Source organism: Mya arenaria, chromosome 9, assembly GCF_026914265.1.
Source record: "Mya arenaria isolate MELC-2E11 chromosome 9, ASM2691426v1".
NCBI classification, from domain to species: domain Eukaryota; kingdom Metazoa; phylum Mollusca; class Bivalvia; order Myida; family Myidae; genus Mya; species Mya arenaria.
This window is the reverse complement of record NC_069130.1, coordinates 42,912,429-42,936,658: the sequence shown is the minus strand read 5'-3', so window position 1 is coordinate 42,936,658 and position 24,230 is coordinate 42,912,429. Positions and strand designations below refer to the sequence as shown.

At 34.8% G+C, this 24,230-nt stretch overlaps 2 protein-coding genes across 5 annotated transcripts in view; both read right to left on the bottom strand.

Moving 5' to 3' along the window:
* Positions 1-6,123: 6,123 nt before the first annotated feature.
* Positions 6,124-19,533, bottom strand: LOC128203668 (heat shock 70 kDa protein 12A-like). Of its 4 annotated transcripts, none has more exons than XM_052905187.1 (8): positions 19,483-19,533; positions 17,256-17,430; positions 15,951-16,100; positions 15,406-15,495; positions 14,111-14,242; positions 13,375-13,531; positions 11,816-11,946; positions 6,124-8,350 (listed from the first exon to the last, which is right to left on the bottom strand). In XM_052905187.1, the coding sequence occupies exons 1-8, from the start codon at positions 19,491-19,493 to the stop codon at positions 7,376-7,378; spliced, it is 1,821 nt and encodes a 606-aa protein (XP_052761147.1). In that variant the 5' UTR covers positions 19,494-19,533; the 3' UTR covers positions 6,124-7,375. The 4 variants fall into 4 exon arrangements, with proteins under 4 accessions (XP_052761147.1, XP_052761149.1, XP_052761150.1 ...); XM_052905189.1 differs by lacking the exon at positions 19,483-19,533 and adding an exon at positions 19,364-19,438; XM_052905190.1 differs by lacking the exon at positions 19,483-19,533 and adding an exon at positions 19,267-19,345.
* Positions 19,534-20,150: 617 nt separating this feature from the next.
* The window catches only part of LOC128245550 (uncharacterized), a 36,078-nt gene continuing 31,998 nt past the window's right edge, over positions 20,151-24,230 (bottom strand). The window contains exons 15-16 of the mRNA XM_052963749.1: positions 23,600-23,742; positions 20,151-22,917 (exon numbers count right to left, since the gene is read on the bottom strand). Of these exons, the coding sequence (XP_052819709.1) occupies positions 22,789-22,917; positions 23,600-23,742 (272 nt within the window). The 3' untranslated portion in view covers positions 20,151-22,788. The remainder of the gene's footprint in view (positions 22,918-23,599; positions 23,743-24,230) is intronic.

Genomic DNA, 24,230 nt, shown 5'->3' with positions numbered 1-24,230 from the left:
TGTAATAAATAATTGTAATTTGGAAAAATGTGGTGTCACCGCGTGACCTGTCCTTGACCAACAGCGGTGTTTCATAAATATTGGAATCGTGATATTTTTTGACCAATAGAAATAGACCAATGTTATATTGATATCCCCAAGAGTATTTAGGAGAGAAAAAATGTGTGATGGCTGTATTTAACTGGATATAAAGTATACAAGTAAATAAAAAAAACATTATTAAAAATGGGTAGAGTGATTGCTGATAATGAGCCCTTCTTAATCATTAAGCTAGTTACTTTAGGTAAGAATACAACCTCATTGTCTAATTCATTGTCGACGTAAAATCTTATGCAGGGATTGTGCATCAGGTGAGTGACAGTAGGCTGAGGAAAACCCAAACTTGAAGAATTAAATTGTTAATGATTAAGGATAGCACTTCATTTATGCCTATCTGAAATTTCATTTGCTTAATTGTAGGTTTATACTATTTTTGTTGTTAAAGCTGCACTTTCACAGATTGAAAGTATTGATAACTTCTTTATTTTTTGTCTTGGAACGAGCCATTTTTTTGCGAAAATCCATGGAAACCAGTAATATAAGACTGCTGACAATAAATCAGATCATAGATTATTATATTATATATACTTAAGTTCAAAAATTGATGTTTTATGCATTTTTTCTTTAACCGTTAGTATCAGTTTAAGCCATTAAGCATCAATTTTTGAACATAAATATGAAAATCTAAGATCTGATATTTTGTCAGATATCTTATTATTGGTTTGCACATATTTACGCAATAATTTGCTCTTTCCAAAACAAAAAATAAAAGAAGCTGTTAAAATAGTCAATCTGTGGGAGTGCAGCTTTAAGGGCTCATTATTTCTTAGTCTTAACATGTTGATGTTCAAATTAAGAGTCTTCTTATCCATAAACATCTATTAAAACAAGTATTTAAAAAAGAGGGTGTTTTGAAAATATCAAAATTGAATTAAGGAAAAGAATTTCATATTTGTCAGGTTTGAACTGACATTTCCAAATGCTTTACCCTTTGGAACAGGCCATGCGGTAACTAAGAAATATGTCAAGTCCAAGATATACGAATTAGCACAAAATTAACCAAGAACAATTTTGATCACAATTCACACACTGTGCAAGCATGTCAAAACATGGCCATGTTAAAATTGCAAAATTTCCTTTTGATTGAAAAAAAATCACAGGCTGTCAGACTAAAATTACTGACACTCCTTTTCTATAAAAGTTCATGCTGTCTTCAGAAATAAATTGAAATAACGAATAAGGGTAATGTAACATTTTGCCAAAGGGCGAAGTGCATTCATAGTATGTGGATGTCCTGGATTAAATATGCAAATTAACATACCAGGTCTCTGTTTGGAGGGAGAATATATGTATATAAAAGGGTTATGCATGATTTTCTCTGAAGGGATCTGTTGGCCTTGAACATTTCAGTAATATGGCTTGTTTTTATTAATCTTTTTTAGACATACATGTTTGATGCTTGATAGGCATACCAATGAGAATGATTTGCCCAAAATTGCAACAGAACAATTTCAGGGGCGTAGCCGGCGTTACACACTTAAGCACATGCGTAACATCAATTTGAAAAATGAAAAAAATGGCCAAACATGGCATCAAAGTCGAGGGTTAAGCTATGTTTTGACATCAGAATAAAACCTTAAAGGGAAGATCAGCTATAAAAAGCACTGTTTCCCTTTGCTAGATAGCTAACACAGCCTTAAAAATCACTTGGTAACTACAGTCGTCGGCCTCGAACCTATAAATCCCGACAAAAAACAAATCAATGCTAAACACTTTAGTTCCATTTTTCCGTGGGGAGCAGCCCCCCCCCCCCCCTAAACCTCCTACGGTTACAGGGATTCCCCATCCCATAGCCTCTCACATTTAGTACAGCCTGGCTACGCCCTTGAATTTAATTAATTGCCAAAAAATGTTAAAATCCTGTCTGCATTCTAGTATTTGGATTTTTTTTCATTGAGTAAGACCCTTTTGGGCTATTTAAACACTGTAAATATCCGTAAAGCTATATACATGTATACAATATTGATATTTCTCCCACCTCAGATAAGTAGATCCATTAATTCAACCATGCTAGAAATTCTTATCTTGCCCACGGGCGAAGATAAAATGCCCGTATGGAACTTCTTTTAATGGTCACCAAATTGTAATTACCTCCCTTGTTGAAGACTGTCGTCTGTAGCGCATCATAGAAACCTTGTCTGGTGGCAATATTTAGAACGCGAGTTAATTATTTCTCGCTTTAAATGTCACCAGAAAACAGTTTTCACGCACCTTTCAAGAAATAATGCTTCACTCTTCTTAGAACTATTTAAAGACCGATAAGACCATTTACATACTCTGAATCACTGCGCGAATATCCATGACAACCACGAATTATTGCATATCCGTACGCAATTATTTTCACTAAGCACAAAAGAGTTCCGGCAAAAAAATACATTTTTACTTAATTTTGTTAGATGAGGTGGGAGAAAAAGCATCTACCATAGCCGCTCGTGTAAGATAGGTCCATCCCGACCCTCGCGCAGGGTGTTTTGCGGAAACTCGGTAAACCTCGTTTCCGCAAAACACCCTACGCTCGGGTCGGAATGAACCTATCTTACACTCTCGGCCATGGAAGATACTTATACTCCAGCATGCACAATTAAGTTATGCATTATCTTTTACCATTGTTAATTTTAACATACAAGAAAATACTTTAATTTACACTTACCTGAAAAATGTGAAGTCAATGATAGAGAATAATAAGTGGCAGATTTCAAATCAAGGCATTTAAGGCTCACCAGGGGCTTAGCACCGTCCAGATGATACAGACAGGCTAGCTCCGTGTCCAAATGCCAGGATCATTTATAGTAACTTTATCTTGTTGAAAAGTTTAATACGTGACTAGTCCAAATAAACAGCAACTTCAGAGTCTTTGACAAGTTTTGTTTTGGCGAGTCTTCATGTCCACATCCAACTTTTTCTCCTAGCCAAGAATGACATTTCAAGCACTAAGTTTATTTAGTTCAAATAATTGTACATTGAATGATTTCTACCATTTTTGATATGGCACGTCACGTAGTGAACACATCTATAATTTTCGACTTGATGTATATTGAGCTTCAAGATGACGCGCATCAGCTAGATAGTTCCAAAATGGCAATGCTATGTTGACAGAAGCTGATCGGAATTTAAGTGTTTAATGAAACACTTGTGTAATTTTACACACTTGTGTTATTAAACAATGATATTTGCTCAAGATAAATTACGTGAAACATTCGTGTTTCTATTTTGCAATGCAGTGTTCGATATTGAAGTGTTGTTACAGTTGAAGATTTTTTTTTACTATGGTATGAATCAGATCAACATGGCATAAAGGGAACCAAATTATGCACCCCCCAGATCTTGGGAATAGCGGGGACTTTGACTTTCAGTACAGCCAACACCGGCTAAATTCCATGCCATGCGGGGACGAACAGTTGGTAAAATCCCTACCAAAGTCCCTGCACCCCGGGGACTCTAGGGAAGGCCAATTACACGCTATATTTAAAGCAGACAAAACCACCGCATTCACCCGGCAATGCGGGGCCACCTGAAAAGCATAAACACGACCCATTTCACCGGCTATTCCCCGTATATCCCCGGACCTGGGGTGGCCGTGGTTACAATTGACTGGTGCATTAATATCACAATTTTACAGAAAATCTGAAATACCCTACTGTACTGTAATATGTTTTATGCATAAAGATGACAACTGTGACGCAGATGCAAGTTGTTTCGAGTTATTATCATTATTTTTCACATCAATATTTGCAACAATTATTAACATCTACTAATGGCACGAAGCAAAACAACGTCATTGTTTTTTGGATTTTCACTAAGTTTGTATTTCCGTGTTTTACTGCAACTTACTTTAAGTAGTGGGTGACCTTTCATCAGATGTATTTCAGCCATTAATTGTATTGCGTTAAATTCAGCCAATATGAACACAAGGTGATGATGTTATTCAATTAATTATTTTTAATTCTCCTTTTTAGCACTAACAATACATTGTTAAACTCTAGTGTGATGCCTTTAATCCCATTTGACATCGGAAATTCCACGGACATGTGTTGATTCGTCCGCCATCTTGGATAAACCGGGTCATTTTGGGTCATGCTATTAACACATCATATTTTGATGATTCTACTTAAAGAGTCTACAGTATGATATATATTTTAAAATATTTCGATAGATCAAAGTATTGAATTAATTATGTTTAGCAACAATGTACTTCAGTATTCATTTCGAAACATTTACGGATTCATTTTTATCGATACAGTAAAATGGCCGAGGAGTTCCGAATGCAGTTTTGTATTAAGGTAGTGGAACTATTTCCATGTAGTTGTCGATATTGGCGAAATGATTTATCAATATAAATATTTGATTTGAGTACCAATTGTCAATAAATAATACATGACCCACTTCTCTCACTATTCGCCCAGATATTTTAGAAAAAAAAATATGTAACAGCCAATTTAAATCAGTTGTGTATTCAAAATAATGATACGAACTATTTACTGAGCGCACTGGCGTGCTTTGGCTGGTAGTTGGAATGGCTGATGTGCCTACTTAGGACGGGCCCTGAGGGGCACCGTCCAAAAATAGTGGTGAACATCAAGTATTGTTAAGTACCACCTTGGAACAGTCAGTAAAATGTATATTTACTGGGGGGGGGGGGGGGGTTAAACTTGTTTGTATGGACAACCTCACTCTTATCCCAACAATCCCGAATAAAGTAAAAGGAACGTAAATGGTAATCTTATCAAAGTATGCATTACCTTGAGGAATCTTAAGAATAAAACAAGCAATAATAAACTAATAGGTAAATCCCCAGTGCTTCTACGATTAAACCTAATAACTGAATTTTATCATTTCTTTAACACTCTTATCCAACGTTATTGTAAATCAGTGCAATTTAATTTTACTAAATTTTCGAGTACAGGTGGAATTATTTTTAGTGATACTTTTTTTAATCCCTTTATGACCTTAAAAATTAATGACATGAATGGTTCAAATATTGTAGGTTTGTGTTTTATTTAACAAAAGGGATATTCATATTTATGAGGAAAAACACAAACAAAAGGTGTGTAGGACTAAAAATTTGGCTAGAATAAAAACAAAGGTGCGGTCGCACAAACAAAATACACATTCAAAAACATAGGTGCCGTAATTTCGCGAAACAAAAAATCAATTTGGTACGGCTTATAAGCAAAAATCGAATTGATATATTGGCATGGGTTTTACTAGTTTGTGGTGATAAAGGAATTCATTTGAATGGGAAATGCAGGAAATTCAAATGTGAAATTCAAATAGCTCATTTATTGTAACTGAATAAGATTTTTTACTGTCGTAATACAAGAATCTGAATCGTAAAGAGTATATATTCCAAATCTGGTTGAAATTTATTCAGCAACAACCTTAATAGCATGGCGATATTTATTGCATTCATATGTTTTCATGTAACAATATATCATAAATTGACATCACAGTGTTTTTATTTATATAGTTTTGCCAACAACGGAAGTAACTATGAAATTATGCTGACGTCATTCCTTGAAGTTGATTTACAATTATAAAGTGAAGACAGTAATCAGTTTATTCATACGATGAAAAAGCATGTATTGAGTCTTTAAACCATAGCTAGTCTCATCATCTTATGTTTGAACTGTTCTCCTAAGTTTAGCAATCAGATCAACAGAGTGGTATTGAACGCCAGAACTTGCTTATTCATGCAAACAATGACTCATTCAGCTACGCAACCCACTGCATTCTTCTTGTCTGGTCGGATCAACATCATGGTGTGCATTGGTTAGTAGCATACGTTTTAGATCGAGCCGCATTCAACCTTACATTTACTTATCTCCTCGTTGTGGTCACTCAGCGCAGCTCGGATACATCTCCCTGTAGAGCCCGTTGTGTTATCAATGATATTTATAGGGTAACAAGAACGTTTAAAGACTCTGCGTTGTTTGCATATTCGGAGCTGTGACCATTAAATTATAGCATTTGCACCATGTAGTGACAACATTCTTAAAGAGGAGAATGATAAACAAACTAGTTACAAACATTTATTTAAACAAACAACACAAATGATAATGACATAATATAAATATACTTTTAGCTTTCGACAGAGGTTATTCTCCAGTGAATACAATTAAATAAAACTGGAAGTCAACAAATGACGGCTCATAGTATTGGTACCAAAATGAACGTAAACAGAACGTAATTTAATATAGTTCTACAACATAGCAAACAAGCAAATGTCTACTTTTCATTTAGATATTAAATATAAATATAACAGATTGGCGCAGGCTTATCACGGAATGTATACCAAATTTGGGTTATCTTGATCACAAGTTATTATCATATTTATAATCATTAGAATAATATAGTCATGTATTGTTCAGGATCATTAAGGACTGTTATTTTGGTTTAGCTATTAATTATCTTATCCGTTTTATGAATTATTATGAAATATAAGGTATTGATTTTAATACTTGCTTAAAATGAGCTAAACAATCAGTTCCTAGAATATTATTTGTTTATCAAATAGTAATTATAAAGTTAACGTAGATGATCTTTAGAAAAATTAGATTACATGTATTCTATGATGAAACATGTTCCAATATTTTATGGCTGCCACTACTGAGCATTTGTTTGAACATAAGATACAATATGATAGGATATGATATGATAAAGACGAAATGAGATATGATAATATAAGATGAATGACATTTCCGATCATATATGTGTTATATTGCATGTGAATCATATAATTTTCGTTATGTAGACAATTACTAAAATCACATTCCGAATGTGACTGCAAATAAAACTTTTGAGTTTATCACGGGTTCGCTTGGTGTATCAAATTGTAATACTGTGTTACGACATGAAGCGAACTGCACAAAATGTTATTCCATTCCACAATCACTCTCTCTCTCTCTCTTTATATAAGCGGTCAAACTTTACCGCGTCGTAATAAAAGCTAGTCAGTATGTTATATATATATCGAACACCCGGTGAAAAATTTCCACTCCATTTTCAAATCTGTCATCGAATTTCGGAGACTAAGGTCAATTTTGAATAACCTTGACTCAAATCGTGCAAAATGAGTTATTTACATTTGGCGCTAAAATAATCAGACTGCACACACTGTCATGTTAACATGGTCGAGACCCTACCCACAACCTCTCGCCCTGCACAGTGATTTTGCATTTTGAACTGGTGTACGTTTGATTAACATCCGGTGCACTTGATCGTCAGTTCAGTACGTTTCGATTATTATCTATCTTACAAGGGCAATTATAAGGTCTTTTCATCCTACAACAATCGTATCTGACATGTCACAGCCCGCTTGAAGAGTGTCCAGAAAGTCCAAACGAATAGAACAGTTTATACCTTTATGTTCAGGCAGGTACGCTTCGGCCTCAAGTTCTGTTCCTCGACAGGTTAGACTAACCTGTATGGATACTTTGGTTTCCTTTACTGTTTCAGGGATCGATATTGCCAACTTTCCAACATAGGAGCAGTTTGGATCATCGCAAAATACCGGGTCTTTGTCTGTCGACTTGAAAACTTTCCACATCACGTCAGGTTTGAAGCGGTTTGTCACGACATAATTCTTTGGAGTTGATTTATTCCCGACCATCACTAACGTCTCAATTTCAAGATGCTTGTGGAAAACATTGTCTACTACTTTCCTTCCATTGACATCTTTTGGAATTTTTCTGCCATGTCTATTTTTATCATATGACATTCTTGTATGCACCCCGTATGTGAAAGGACTAATTCGCACTGCAATAACATTAGGGTCACATCCAAACATCACAGCCCCTTTCATGATAGCTGAACCTCCATTGGGAGGGGCAATAACTTTTAACTGATCCCTAAAATGGGTTTTCACTGCCGAAACAACGACTTTTGAATCTGAAAATCCTCCGACAAGTAAAATCGTCGATATGTTTTTTAGCTTCTTGTACAACATCAATTCTTCAATATGTTTATTTATTCTGTCTGTAGCTTTGTTGAACAGCGTAATTACAAGCTCTGATTTCAATAGTATATCAGATTCAAGGAGTTCGCATTTTCTTGCATACGGACTCTTTTGCAACCTCTCTTCTAATGTTTCCCCTTTAACTTTCTCATACATTGCCTTCAATGCGTGCGGGAAAAGTAAATCGACTTCACCTGATCCATCGAAACTTCTCTTTTTTTGCTCAAAGTCTCTCTCTAAATCTATCCAGTTGGTTGCTTTTTCAGCCTTAAACTTTTTTAAGACATCTGCTCCAACCTGTAATGATAAAACATGTTGGTAGCATAAAACTTACAGTGTACAAGGGGATGTAATAGTTAACTGAGTCTTCTGAGTATTATGTATTTACTAATTATCGTACAAATATCACTTGAATAAATGCTGTATTATTCAACAGCCGAAACTTACCAAGTTTGGTTTTTGCATTTTGTGTGCGTCAATAATAATCGAGGATTTTTTTTTAATTTTCTGTTAATTAATTTTAATGCAAAATGATTATGATGAATGCATCAAATATAGTTCGAGTGAATATATTTCAGTAAGTCTTCTTTCCACCAAGGCTTACTTGTAAAACTATTGTCGGTAATGAAAGGTAGCATTTACTTGATGTTTGCATTTTTGTATGGGCCAATCGACTATCTATAAAATGTACTTTTAATTAATTTTACGTACGTCGCTCTTACTTATTTGGTGGTCATTGGTATATTTGACAGACGACATATTTTGACATTCTACATAAAGTAAAGCAGGCTACCTCGGCCGAGCTACGCCCGCTCCATTTTCCGTGTTTGCTAAACTCAGTGATATACATTTTACATGACATCGAAACAACTGAATGGCTGAAGAAAATTCTGGCTTCAACTTAACATAGGCAGGATAAGGAAATTCGTCAGTATGTAGATTTGATCTTCTCGTAGACACTAAGATATATGTCCAATAAAATTAACTTTCTACACCCAGCACCGTTCACATGTATGTTCGTATTTCTATGAAACATTTATCAAAAATTGAAGTTGAATCAAATAACCCATTAAACATAATAAACTTGAAACTTGAAACTTGTTTATTTGATTAAACGCCTATTTTTACATAAAATACTCAATGGCGTTGTACAATACAATGATAAAATATTTTAAATAATTTAAAGATATAATACTATCTAGACATCAAACATACTTAATTTGAAATAAACAAAAAAAAAAAAATTAAGCTAAATAGATCGTTAAAGCAAATAAAACACATGACATGAAGTAAGATAAATTAAAATATCTAAAAATAAAATGAATATAAAACATAAAATAAACAATCATCGCATGCTAATTTATTACAGTTAGTTTTCCACTGTTCATTGTTCAGTCACTGTTTTTAAAACAACATGTCAAATTTTCGAAAGTAATGTGTCTTCAAGTTCTTCTTAAACACTTCTAACGATTTCGATGTTCGTATATCAGATGGCAAATCGTTCCACAGGGCTGGGCCAATGGTACTAAAACTGCGATCAGAGAATGTTTTATGTTTGTGTGTTGGTACGACGTAACACCCCACACTGGATAGCGAAGAACGAAGATTGCGTGGTGGTTGCTTTACTGTCAACAGATCTACTAGGTATGTCGGTGCCTTTCCGACCGAGCAATTGTACATGATGGTTAAAATTTTAAAGTTTATCCTAGCTTTCACTGGTAACCAGTGTAATTCAAACAAAGATTGTTTGGAGCTTTCATATTTGCCTCGAGAAAGCACAAGTTTTGCACACATGTTTTGAATTCTTTGCATTTTCTGAATATCACAGGCAGCAATGCCATACAAGATGGAATTACAGTAGTCAATGTGTGACATTACCAGTGAAAGAACAAGAATCTCCGTTGCCTCTTTGGTCAAATATTTTCGAATGTTTTTAATTCTCATGTAGTTTAGCATGGCTGTTCGGCATTTTCGTTTTACATGCTCCTTAAAGTTTAAAGTTTCATCGAGAAAGGCACCTAAGTAACGTATACAGTGTACAGCTTCGACACTGTCACCAACAATATTGATGTTTTTTGTTTGACATTTTGCAAGTTGCTGCCTACTCCCGAACATGATGAACTCAGTTTTTGCTGTATTCATTTTTAGTTTATTTTCATTCATCCAATCATTGATTATTACAGCACACTGTTCAATGTCTTGAATAGCACTTTGTTCTGCAGAAGGTATGTTTGGCCGAAAACGTTTATTGGCAGTATGGTCGTCGGCGAAACCGTACACTGTGATGGTCGGGGGTAGCACATCAAACAGGGTACCTGCATAAGTGAGATACAACCATGGGCCTAGACAGCTTCCTTGGGGCACACTACATTTTAGTTCTCGAGGTGTTGAATACGTCGAATTGACATTAACACTACAATTACGAGGGTGTAAGTACGAGTCAACCCATGCAATAGCCGTAGAGGAGAGGCCATATTGCTTGTTCAACACATCTACAAGAATACTATGGTCGACTGTGTCGAAAGCTGCGCTTAGATCTATGGCTATTAATGCTGTTACCTCTTGTAGCTCCAACCCACCCAGAATGTCATCAACTAGACGCAAGAGAGCAGACTCACATGAGTGATAACGTCTATAGGCACTTTGGGTTTTGGGGAGTAGATTATTTTCATCTACATGTTTATTTAATTTCAGAAGCACTGCCTTTTCAATCACTTTAGAAAGGAATGAAAGATTGCTGACCGGTCGGTAATTTGAGAATGTAAGTTCAAGGCCAATCTTTTTAATCAAAGGTCGAACAATGGCTTTTTTCCATTTACTAGGGAAAACACCTTGCATAAGGGATACATTGACCAATTTGGTAATGAATGGCAAAAAGTCACCTAAAAACTGTTTCAGAAGCTTAGTTGGTAGAATATCTAGTTCACATGATTTAGATTGCATGGTTCCCATGATTTGTTTAACTTCATTCTCTGTCAGTTCATCAAAATTGTCAAAAGATGGTATATCCTTCACTTGGGGTTCAAACTGATCAAATGTTTGTAGTGACTAATATTGACAACATAACACTCATTTCAACATAATCGTGCGGAAACTTTATAACGGTTGGGTTGTCAGTCCAGACGATAGCCTTTCGTTTGCACTTGTTAGTCTTCTTTGACGTCAGACGCGTAGTTAATTAATTTTATTTGAGTTCATGTTGTGAGGCTTTGCGAGCTAAGATTGTGTTTGTACTTAGATAAGACACCGGTAACAAGAAAGATAGAAAATAAGCAAGTAAACAAACTTTTCTTGTCCACATGCGTGGTGAAACATGTATGTGAACGTTCGATAAATAGCATCAATTAAGGGACTTAAAATGATTACTGTAGTAATACTTTTGTTTTCTTACTGTTTGTATCTAACTAAGAAAGTAAATGATAAGATATGTCATAGAATACTATGTTAGTTAGTTTTTAACATAGATTAAGTTTATCGTGCTCGGCCCTTAATAAATATGTGGAATTTTGTTGAGAGTTTTTCTAATCCTCGCATGATAAACTTGATCTTTAAACAACACTAACATAGCATTGTTCTATATTTCGGAAAAAGAATCATTTAAGACGTGTAATGCATGCTGCAATATTTAAATTCCGTTCTGGATGGAACCAAAGTTTGATTGAAACTATTCATTAAAATAATAACATTGTGAACTAAGTTCGAGTTGACTAATTACAACTTAAAATATGCAATGCTAGTATCGACGAATATATTTACTTATACCAGTTCAGAAATAAACTCTTCAAAAGCGTCGTTGACCAGTTTTCCGCCCCAAGGACCACCAGTGGCGGCATGCAGCTCCTTCAACTGGCCGTTTTCTTGAACCTCGTGTCCTGTTGTATCAACCGTTCCTCCTAAAAAAGGAAGTGAGCATCCGGAGCCCGAAAAAATACAAAATGTGATTATATATATTATTAAGCGTTTTATTTTTTTTTCGTTTCTGATGCATTTCATTTAAAGTGTATTTACAGTACTTGATTAGTGTTGCTTATGATACAGATATGTGATAAAGGGATAAAATAGAGTGCAACCTTACATCTGGCACTATTAGGAGTCATACAACTGAAGCTTTTTGATTCTACCATTGTCCCGATTCTAACGTACGGATGTGAAGTCTGGGGTTTTGAAAACCTTGATCTGTTGGAGCAACTTCACCGTATTTTTTTGCGACGGATTACATATACTAGAAAAATACTCTACGGTACATGCTCTACTCGGAACTGGGTAGATACCCCCTTAACACCATAGTTAAAACCAGAATAATTAGTTACTGGAGTAAACTCGTTTCATCCCATGACTCGAAAATAAGTTTTTTGATATATAAAGGCATTTTACATAGTAATAATTCAGCCTGGACCAGTTACATCAAGTCAATACTTGATTCAACGGGTTATCCATACGTTTGGCATAACCAAACAAAAGTACCTGTTAAACATATCAGTAAACATGCGAAATCAAACCTTGTAGACCAATTTCAGCTAAACTGTTTTGAACAATTTAATCTTTCGTCTAAGGGTAAAATGTATTCTCTGTTTAAGTCTGATATTAAATTTGAGGAGTACCTTAATATTTTACCCAAATCTCTACGTTTTACATTCTTGCATTTCCGCACTAGTAATCATAAATTCCCTATCGGAGTCGGTAGATGGAGACAGAATGCTGTACCACATGTCAATAGAAAGTGTACGTTTTGTAATCTAAACGATATCGGTGACGAACTGCACTATTTACTTGCATGTCCATTTTTTAATCCTACCAGAAAACAATACATAAGTAGTCGTTTTTACTCAAGACCTAATGTCTTACACTTTAGTGAAGTTTTAAATTGTAAGAACCCGGATACCTTAAGGAAAACAGCAATTTTTGTTAAAATCTTAGTTAATCACTTTAAACGAATCTGATCATGTATTTTATAGTTTTTCATTTGATATCTCATAACTATATCGATTATATTGTATCTTAATTCAAATAAATGAATTTGTTTTGTTATAAAAAAAATAAAATAATAATAATACTATTTAAACTAACCACATTCCCCTTATTAATAATTATATTTGTTTTGTAAAATGATAAACTCTAAACCTGTTGTGAAGCCGCCATTAACCCACATATTTATACCTGTGTTAACATATATATATTGCGTTTTCACATGCTTTTACTTAAATGTAAACTGTGATATAATAAAAGAATATTGAGTTGAGTTGAGTCTAAAACGAGGTATCTAATGCTAAGAAAAATAAAGATTACAGCGATCACAACTATTTGACTCATTATTTTCTCACCGCCACAGTCCAAAACAATGTACTTCTGTCCTGGATCGAATGCCTTCAACATGATTCCTTCAATGCCCTCTGTCTTTCTAAGTGCCATCTCCTTACAGCAAATCGCCGCAGATTCAGGTTCTAAAGCTAGGGTAAGCTGAGCATTGGAAATACCGGCCTTAAAAAAAAGATGTGCGTTGAATTATGTACATAAGCAGTTGAAATATTCTCGGGTCAGCTCTGCCTGGTTTTCTTTCCGGTCATTAATTGGTTTACTTTTTGGGCTGGGTTTTTAGTTAAATAGTTGGCTAGTGGGCTTGTCTCTGTAGTGTGTAGGGTATTATATAGAAGTTTTAATATACTTGTAGCCCTCATGCCCTTTGCTGTTTTAAAAGTAAGGTAGTGATATTAACAGTTAACCCATTTTATTATATTAAAGAGGATGATGTTAAGCCAAATGAACATGTCTGCAAATCCTCTTAATTGGTTTTGAAAGAAGGGAAGAACTTTGGTAATAATTGTTATAATAATAACTTACTCTCATTAAATATGAAATCAAGGCAAATCTGATCAATAATTTGTCATAACGTATTTTTTAAAACAATGTATCACTAACTATAGACACACATATGGTTTGGAAGGTAGTGCACGTTAATAAATCAGATTTAGTCTTATTGCAAAGAAAAATAGATAAATAAATAACTGAAAAACAACAACAACAGAAAACTTGATACAGTTAAAAGGACGCATCACTCACATTAACCGCTGCTTCTCTCATAAACTGTTTCGCAGAGTCTCTCCATATTGCTGGCACAGTGAGAACCCACATCACATCACTTTCTATGATCTTGTCCCCCATGTTCAGCTCCATCCTTTCCAATACTTTCTTCTGATAATGTTAAGAAGACATACAAGATTCATTAATCAGTTTCAAAAGCCATGTCATAAGGTGGCATCATGTTTTTACTTTAAAAACATTAAAATGGAACACAATATATTAGGAACGGGACTAAAAAACTGTTAATTCAGTGGTGCGTAACGACCACAGAAACTTCAGCATTTAACAGGTAAGTACAACACATTCTTGCATAAAGGGTCCGTATAAGTTAAAGACTGTAGTCGGTACATTAGACCATAACTCTCTCTCTCTCTCACTCTAATGTTTTATATTGTTTTTGTGTGATTTTTTATTCTTCTTAGTTTTGCCAATTTATTTCTAATTGCTCTAAAATTTGTTTTTTAAAGCAAGTTGTATAGATACTCTTCAAGAACCAACCCACTATGTGTACCTCCCAGAATATTTATTTCAAAATCATGACTATTATCACGACCGTATTACGACAAGTCAAACATAATCTTGCGGATGTTTTACTTCTTGAGAGTCATTCGGAACTCCTCGGCCATTTTTTCAAAAACAAGCTCGGATGTATATGGACGGTTTACATACTTAAAAAGTGGAACGTTTAAGTCCGCTGCAAATAGATCGCGTAGTAATCTTATCTAGTAGTAAAAATTTATGACTTAACTCTTGGGAATCGTAATGATGTTTGCAATAATACACTTCACTGGCAATCAATTTAAACTGAGAGCAATGAATACAACTCTTAAACACTACATTTAATTAATGCTTTTATTAAAAAAATACGGACTACTTCAACAGATGTACCGGCATACATCCGAGGTTGTTTTTGAAAAAATGGCCGAGGAGTTCCGAATGCTTGAGAGTTTCACGATCAACTACCACAACGTCAGACCACTCATGACGTGTAGCACAGGCATAACTGTTGAAGATCTACTTGAGGTCAGCTACGGCCAGTTTGATCCAAGAAATATGCCTTGAGCATGATTGAAAACCTCCCCAAATAAAATTCGGTCTTGCGACTACCAAAGATCATCCAAGACCACTCAGGACTTGTGGCTTGACCTGTGAACGACGATTCCTAACAATTTCGAGTCGTAACCAATCGTTACCTGATGTTAGTTATCTTAGTGTCTTGGTCTCTTAATGTGACGAGGGCATACTGATTAGCAGTACCTACGTTCAAAACTTACTTTAACGTGTTTTATCGAAAGCTCGAACACCGTCATGGCAACCATACTCTTTCCACTAGCATCTACGATTTTCATGTCATGTGTCAGCAACTGAAAGATTGGGTAAACATAGCTGTCAAAAGGAATGTGTTGAGCATATTTAACATCAACTATGTGTAAGACCAATTCAGTTAGCACCATCTGTGCACATTTCGTTACATTCGCCGTACGGGCTCTGTATGGAATCCTTGAGTCTCTATGTGTTAAAGAACCGATCTCCTTGCGAGCTTCTTACGACTTTTTACGATTGTTAAAGTTGGTGGAATAGTACGATATCGGACATCGTACGCGAATGAGGCATAACAGCTGTCTGGGGGGAAACATAATCTACTGGAAGCTATAATTTATGATAATATTATAAACTATTGTTGTGGGAAATCATGAACATTGTAAAAAGCGTTAAACACTGTCGATATTACACGTATTTGAGTAGTGGTGGAGAGAGAGTATTTTAGTACATATGGTGATATGTACTGATATATATATATCAAGTTGCTGATACCAACCGGTTTGTGATGAAGATCCATCTTAAAATGACGAAAATAGTAGTGGTCTCTGTGTTCATTTTTTAGTGTTAACTTTTTATAAGCGTCCTCTGCGGCGTCACCGAAAGCAACAAATTTCTTCTGTGGGCTCAATAATAAAGTTGTTGATACCTGAAAAGGGGGAATAGTTTTATGTGAAGAGAGAGAATATATAAATCTTATACCGAAAGTATTTCTGCATTGAAACATAGGTCATCACATCCAATTTGAGTAGAAAAAAGAACTCAAATTCAAACTATAATATTTGTTTCTATAAAGTATTCTATATCTGTCAATTTTGGCCTTCTAAAGAAAGTAGAGCGGGTGCAAGACTAAGTAGCCTGCTCTATTTTTTTTATATACATTGTCAAAATTGAACTTATATATTTATTACATATGTGCACTCGTCAGTATCGATTTACTGGCCCACAAACAAATGCAAACACCTAATATATGTTACCTTTTACTACTGACACTAGTTTTGCAACTTAGCCTTGGTGAAAAATTAACTGACCAATGTTAATTGGTACCTTAAAATATGATCAACCTAAGCCTAGTCTATAATTATTAATGTCTATATTAATAGACAAAACACATAACTACGTACAGTTTTGGCACACTTGTTTTGTATTGGCTTAATGCCAAAATGGGGGCTAAAATGATTTGTACATTCTTCCTATGAAAAGACATCATCCATTGAAGTGTTAAGTTATATACAATACGGTTCTTTGTATTGCGTTTTCTATCGGGAGGTTGTATTCGACTCATGTGGATTTTGCAGATTCGGGTTGCACGAGGAGTTAATCAAGTGAAATCATAATTTGCAATAATTCGACATTCCGGATCAAAACGGATAATAAATAATCATAATAGTATATACAATACTGACTTAAATCTTTTTAAAGGCACATGACTTCATTATAAATGTCCTTCTGAAGACGAACTATTTTGTTTTATGATATCATTTTATTATCGCGCAATGATACGTATATGATATGACGTCAGCAGGTTGCAATATGGCCTTTTTGCACTGGAGTAGAATAAGAACTACCGTATTTTGCAATAGATGTATTGCGTGTGGTGATACAAAAAACATATGGTATATTATAATGTTAAATTATATGTCATGTTATATATAAACGAGAGATAATTTGATATATGTAAATATCGATACTTAAGAGACGGTTAGTTGAACATTAACGCTTACCCCGATTCACCCGCCCCCTCAACCATACCCACACACCCACACCCCTAAAAACAACCAAATTTGAATGTCTATTTTATTACCTGCTGTTCCATAACAATATCTCTAGAGGATACCGGTCCCTTGTTCGCCCTCATGTAATATCCATACCCGGTATTTGTAGTTCCAAAATCGATAGCGGCAACGGCCGATTTGGGCTTTAAACTTTGAGGCCTTGACATCTTTGGTTCACTTCGGGAGCCTTTTCTGCGCGACGAACTGGCGATTGATACGATTATATATTATTATATTATATATGTATAATAAAAGTAAATGAAATCATGCCTGTGTTTGCTCTATTCAAGAAAGGTATTGCTATCCTGTCAATCTCAAACTTTTATTTACATAATTATTTAAGATTGTTAGTGCCTGCAAGTTTGATGAGCTGCAGATATAAAAATAACGTTTATTTAAAGCTGCACTCTCACAGACTGAACGTTTTGACAACTTTTTTTATTTTTTGTCTTGGAACGAGCCAAATTTTGCGAAAATCCATGGAAACCAGTTATATAAGACTGCTGACAGAAAATTAGATCGCAGATTTTTATATCTAAGTTAAAAAATGATGTTTTATGCATATTTCTTAAACCGTTTAAGCCATAAAACATTAATTTTCGAGCGGAAATATGAAAAGCTACGATCTGAATTTTTGTCAGCAATAATTTATCATTGGTTTGCAGATATTTACGCAAAAAAATTGCTCTTTCCAAGACAAAAAATAAAAAAAATGTAAAAATGGTAAATCTGTGAGATTGCTTATTTAAATACTTACATACGACATCTACATTTGGTAAGATTGATTAAATCAATAACACTAAAAAGTTTAATGATGGCTTATAATCAGAACCGATAATTTACATCAATAGTCAATACAAATACATTTACAACGTACCATTATTTGACACTGTTGAGAATAGTATACGTTTATTGTTAAAGAAATATCTTTATCAGAAAGTCATGTAAAAGATCTTCTTTCTGCATCATTTCCTTTTAAAACTTAAAATATAATACAGCGAAATCAGAATTCCTTTATTCGTTTAACTTGGATTCAATGCTTTTTTGTAATAATTCATAAGAAAGCCATTGCGTACAGATTATTGTAATTGTTTATTTGAAGGTCAGATTTAAAAATAAATATCGATTAATATTCACATAGACCCCTAAGTAGATGATAACACATATAAGGTTTGAAATTATTTTGTTACTGACAAAAGCCCCGCATTATTGACCTCTAGTCGTTCTTACATTTCACTTACATCAATGAACAGATGTTTACCGAAGGCATACAAAGTTATTTGTCGATTACAAATCATAAATGATCTTTGGCGAAAATTGCCATTTTTTCCTACAGAACTCTTTAATTTTCAGTGCAAGGTTAAATTAGTGGTCAGCATTAATTTTTGTCCAATGAGAAGACTGATTTTCTCAAGTCAGCAGTCAACCGTTATTGATTTTAATCAGGTGAAGCTGTAGATATAAACATTTGCTGGCCGCGTAAGTCAGTAGTTTGCGCAAGATGATGTAAAGCACTATAATATTAGACAATTTGAGAAATAGTGAATTCCCTTCGGACTAAAAAGAATTGTGAAAACTACCCACTAACTGGGCCAGCCACTGTTTAAATATACCGCGTCACCTGATTACAACCAATAACGTCTGACTGCTGATTAACTGAAATAGTCGCATTGAAAAACTCGAAAAAAACAGCCTTATTTTTTAACAAAATATAAATTTGACCACTGAAATATAAAAGAGTTAGCGTTTATTGCAAATATATAATGATAAAAGACAACAGATTGATAACCGTATCCACAACATTGACATCGGTCATTATATAGTATCAACTGAATTCAGAATTCTTATTCATTGAGATTAAAAAACAAATATCAAGTACTTACGGTTTGTGAGCTATTCACTATTGTAAATGTCAAATTAATGGTTTTAAAATATTTAAATTTAAAATTCAATCTTTATGGAATTCTACGAACAGTGATTGAAAACAGATCAATAAGTTTACAAAGAATATAATGAGTATCGCTAACAAATCCAACATACTTTCAATATAGCAGATGAATTGCGTATCATCTTACATATCTGAAATTTCACAATGAAGCGTTTATTGATTTCAAAATACAAGTTTATTATCACTTACTTTTAAAAGATAGTGTATTTACAATTTTAGCCAGTGCTATAACTTATTTCACAATTATTGCACAAACCGGTCATTTATATATGATATAGATAATGGAAGCGTATATCGTATATACTGACGATGCGATCATGAAGTCTTTATGGCAGCGAATATCGTATACACCGACGATGCGATCATGTAGTCTTTATGGCAGCGTATATCGTATACACCGACGATGCGATCATGTAGTCTTTATGGCAGCGTGTATCGTATACACCGACGATGCGATCATGTAGTCTTTATGGCAGCGTGTATCGTATACACCGACGATGCGATCATGTAGTCTTTATGGCAGCGTGTATCGTATACACCGACGATGCGATCATGTAGTCTTTATGGCAGCGTGTATCGTATACACCGAATATGCGATCGTGTAGTCTTTATGGCAGCGTAAATCGTATACACCGACGATGCGATCGTGTAGTCTTTATGGCAGCGTATATCGTATACACCGACGATGCGATCGTGTAGTCTTTATGGCAGCGTATATCGTATACACCGAAGATGCGATCATGTAGTCTTTATGGCAGCGTATATCGTCTACACCGAAGATGCGATCATGTAGTCTTTATGGCAGCGTATATCGTATACACCGAAGATGCGAACATGTAGTCTTTATGGCATCGTAAATCGTATACACCGACGATGCGATCATGTAGTCTTTATGGCAGCGTATATCGTATACACCGACGATGCGATCATGTAGTGTGTATGGTAGCGTATATCGTATACACCGAAGATGCGATCATGTAGATCTCTCAATTTTAAAATGATATGCGGTATGTTTACACTAAACTCGAGATTTACAATACACTTGTGTTTTAAGAGTACTTGGTTTTATTAAATAAATCCATAAGCAAACAATACAACGAGTGTTTTAAACATATAAAATAGCAAACAAAATTGAGCACACTGAAAATCCGAAACGCATATACATTAAGGCAAATCTTTATATACAGCATGGCATCATTCTACTAGAACAATCGGAACACCTCGGCCATTTTCCATTGAAAACAACCTCGGATGAATGCTTGTGACTTAATAAAAGTAGTTCGTAAATTTAATAATACTAATATTGATTAATTGTAGTATTTTAAGGTGTGATTTGATTAAATAAGTCCAAATTTACTCCCAATGAAGCGTATTTTTTAATAAATAATTAAGATTTCTAGGTGTGAAATCCTTAGGCTTAACTGCTTTATTGAAATTACTACGAGATCTACTTGAAGCGTAGTTAAATGTAAAGAATGTTGACATTGTGAACTGTCAATAAACATCCGAGGTTGATTTCGATGGAAAATGGCCGAAGTGTTCCAATTGTTAACAAGATATAGAACACTGCAATAAACATTATATAAAATACTATATATAAATACTATATCAGTTCATGTCTTTAAGGAGCAATTCATGATGCATGTACAAACAAAAGACAAACGAATATAAGTTTGACATTGATAACTATGATCACTATAAACTAGTCAGTAACAAAGATAATTTTTATGTTGAGTAAAAATATGTAACATACACACACATTCAGCTCTGTAAAGCTTATTAACCAGCTTCAACATTACTTTATAGATACGCGCTCAAAAAGGCGTAGCTTGTAAAACAGAATTTAGAATTACAAAACCAAATCACCTTGGTTCTTTTGAACGACTTCGGTGAAAGAGGGGCGACAGTTGGCGAAACACTACGTTTTACAGGTACGTGTGGACTACTTTTTGCGCAACACGTCATCCAGGTATGTGTACATGTACATTGTATACGCTTAAAATCACATGAACGATATCACGAGGAAAATGGTGTGAACGGGTATTTGCGGGAGTGCAAGTTAACGTTTATAGATTTTTGAACTAAACTGCAACTTTAACATGTACGTGAAGCTACACACGACAGGTACACGTAGTGTTTCAAAACCACTTGTATACATGTATGGCATGAAGAGTGACTACTGGTTGTATGTTTTTGGATCAGTCGGAACTTCTCGGCCATTTTCCATCGTTAACAACTTCGGATGTATATGGGCTGTTTACATAATCAGAATTCTTCAAATCATACTACGCTGCAAGTAGATCGCGTAGTAATTTCAATTTAGCAGTTAAACCTTAGGACTGGTCTTGGGAATCCGAATTATTTATGCAATGATACAGTGGCAATCAATTCGAAGTAAGTAATACAAATTACACGATAAAACATTACAATTAATTAATGTTATTAGTAACAATAATTATAAATATATTGATTAAACAGCATATATCCGGTGTTGTTTTCGATGGAAAATGGCCAAGGAGATCAAATTTGATTTGGGAATCAACTGTTTTGAACAAGGGTATATAGTTCATATGCGTAGTAATCCAATCACGAAGGTCAAGTGTCTGAGAGACAGCGAATCACTAAACGTACAAGTAAATCCTCTCTAGTCAAGTCAAGTCAAAGTCAAACAACGCTCTCTATGAATTACGAAGCAAACTAAGCTTTACCGGATAAGCACATATAATTAAATTCCTTTCCCATTTTGACATGTTTTGCAAACTTAAGAGGCAATGTTATAAAGCAGTATTTAGTACTATTAAAAGAGCGCTGAAAAATTATGTCAGGCAGAAAACATTCTCGAATTCTTGGAATTTGCTCGCGTGCCCTACTGCGTTCATACAGCAAAAACGCAAGAAAAAATGCGCTCAGGTGGTTATGATAAACGTGATTTTTTTATGAATTTTATGAACAGTGTGCGTAAAATACGAAATAAATTTAGAACCAATTGATAGTTTATGATGTTTTAATTGTTATTTGAAATCATGCTTATGGGTTTTGAACTATATGTTTAAGTCCAATGAACTATATTCTTCTATTTTGAATACTAGTAAAGTAAGAAATTACTTCGCTAAGATCTCTTTTTATGAGCCTCTCATTGGGGTATGTTAAGCAACTTTCAAAAATATTTGGGATATCCGTTTAGCTCATACCAATTCATTTGAGCTCGGTTGTGAAGACACCTCAAAATTATCGATTCCGGATAAACGAATTCCAAATTTGATAATTCCATGAAAACCCTATGTTTATAGAGGTCTGCACAACATTTATCATATGTCATACAAATAACCATTTGAACAGTAACAGCAATATACATAGTTGGTACAAAAATTGTAGCAAATGGTTGAAATATACAATGCATAACTGATTCAAATTCGCCGAGCAACGCCGAGCAGCAATCGTCACAACTCGGCCATCTCCGGTTGTCATCTTCGATCTGTTGATTAATGGTCGAGGTGTTCCGACTGACCGAGCAGTTGATAAAACTGCATTGGCGGCTGGTCAATTACAATGTTTCTTCCATGTATAGTCAAACTATTTTGCGAGTTGAACGTATGCTCGGCATATTTAAATATCTAGAAGGGGGAGTTCAGCGTCTTCCGTTGGACCACGCGCTTCAAGTTCCGGAAAGGGAAGTCAAATACCAGGGCGGCAAAGATGGCGGCGACATAGTTGATGACCACGTGCCCAACAAACTGGTAAGCCTGCAAAATAAAAACTGTGATGTGTTTTCGAATTACAAGAGCACCGTCAAAGCTCGTCCGCTGTAATGTGAACAATATATTGACGGTAACAAGTATACCAAGTTTCACTTGACTACATGGCTAACAATTGATTGATGCCGATATAACAGGAATGCTATTAAAAAAGCTGTGTGAACAGTACAATTTGTTTTTGTATAAAATACTTTACGTTATTAGACTGAAATGCACAACGTCAATGTGTAACATAATATTTCGTTATCTATATAAAATAAAATATGAAAGTATCATACTCAGTCTATTTTCCTAAAATATTAACATTTAAAAGATTGCTTATGACATTAAGAGTAAGGTTGACGCGTAAGAAAGACAACGCATAGTCACTTAAAGTAACAGTAAGAAAGACAACTGCAATTTACCATTCAGTCACTGCTTTTGCCACATATCCCGTGCATGTTCAAATAGGAACAAGGTAAAACTAGAAGAGGTGTAACAACTGGGTTTACTTTTCGAAAGTTGCATGTCTTGGAGCGGAATTTGATTACTAATTGTTGCTATTAACATACAACAGGAAATACATTTCTAGAATATGACCAAAATACAGTATCTGTAATTGAAATACTTTCAAATTATTAAAAAATATATAAATTTATATTAGGCGATTAATGATTAAAATGGACTATACCATTTGGAAGTCGTTGAGGTTAAGCATGGTTCGCCTTGTGTATACCGCTAGCACCATAAGGACGGGGTGAATCAGGTACACAAGGAACGTAACTCTTGACAAGGGAACGAACCCTTTCCAGGAAAGAAAGTCGCTGACCGGACCTGAAAAATGTAGTAAGATGATACTAAGTGTGACGCCGAAAGTACTTTATTGTTTAAAACGTGCGTTTCAGATACACATTCACTGCACTGCAACATGATCTATTAAACCAAATACGCAAGCGTCTTCAAAGTTCACAAATAAAATGAGTATCACATGCATTAAGGGGGTGCTCAACACATCTGTGAAGATTGATCGAATTCCCGTTATCAGGCAAAATATCATGGCTGAGATGCTTAGTTTATTTCAACAATGACCACAAATTGACCTTGACCTTTGCGATATGAGCTCCACTATCATGCGCGAAAACTTCCTCCAATGAAGCCTGACAATTTTGTGAATAATATGAATATTTAACAAGGTCAATGCATTCAATGTGAATCTTCTACTGGTCCAGACCAACCTGCCTACAAAGTTTGAGTTTCCTGGGCCGAAGCGTTGTTCGGTAATTGATCGGAAACGTTTTCCACTTCAAGGTCACCGTGACTTT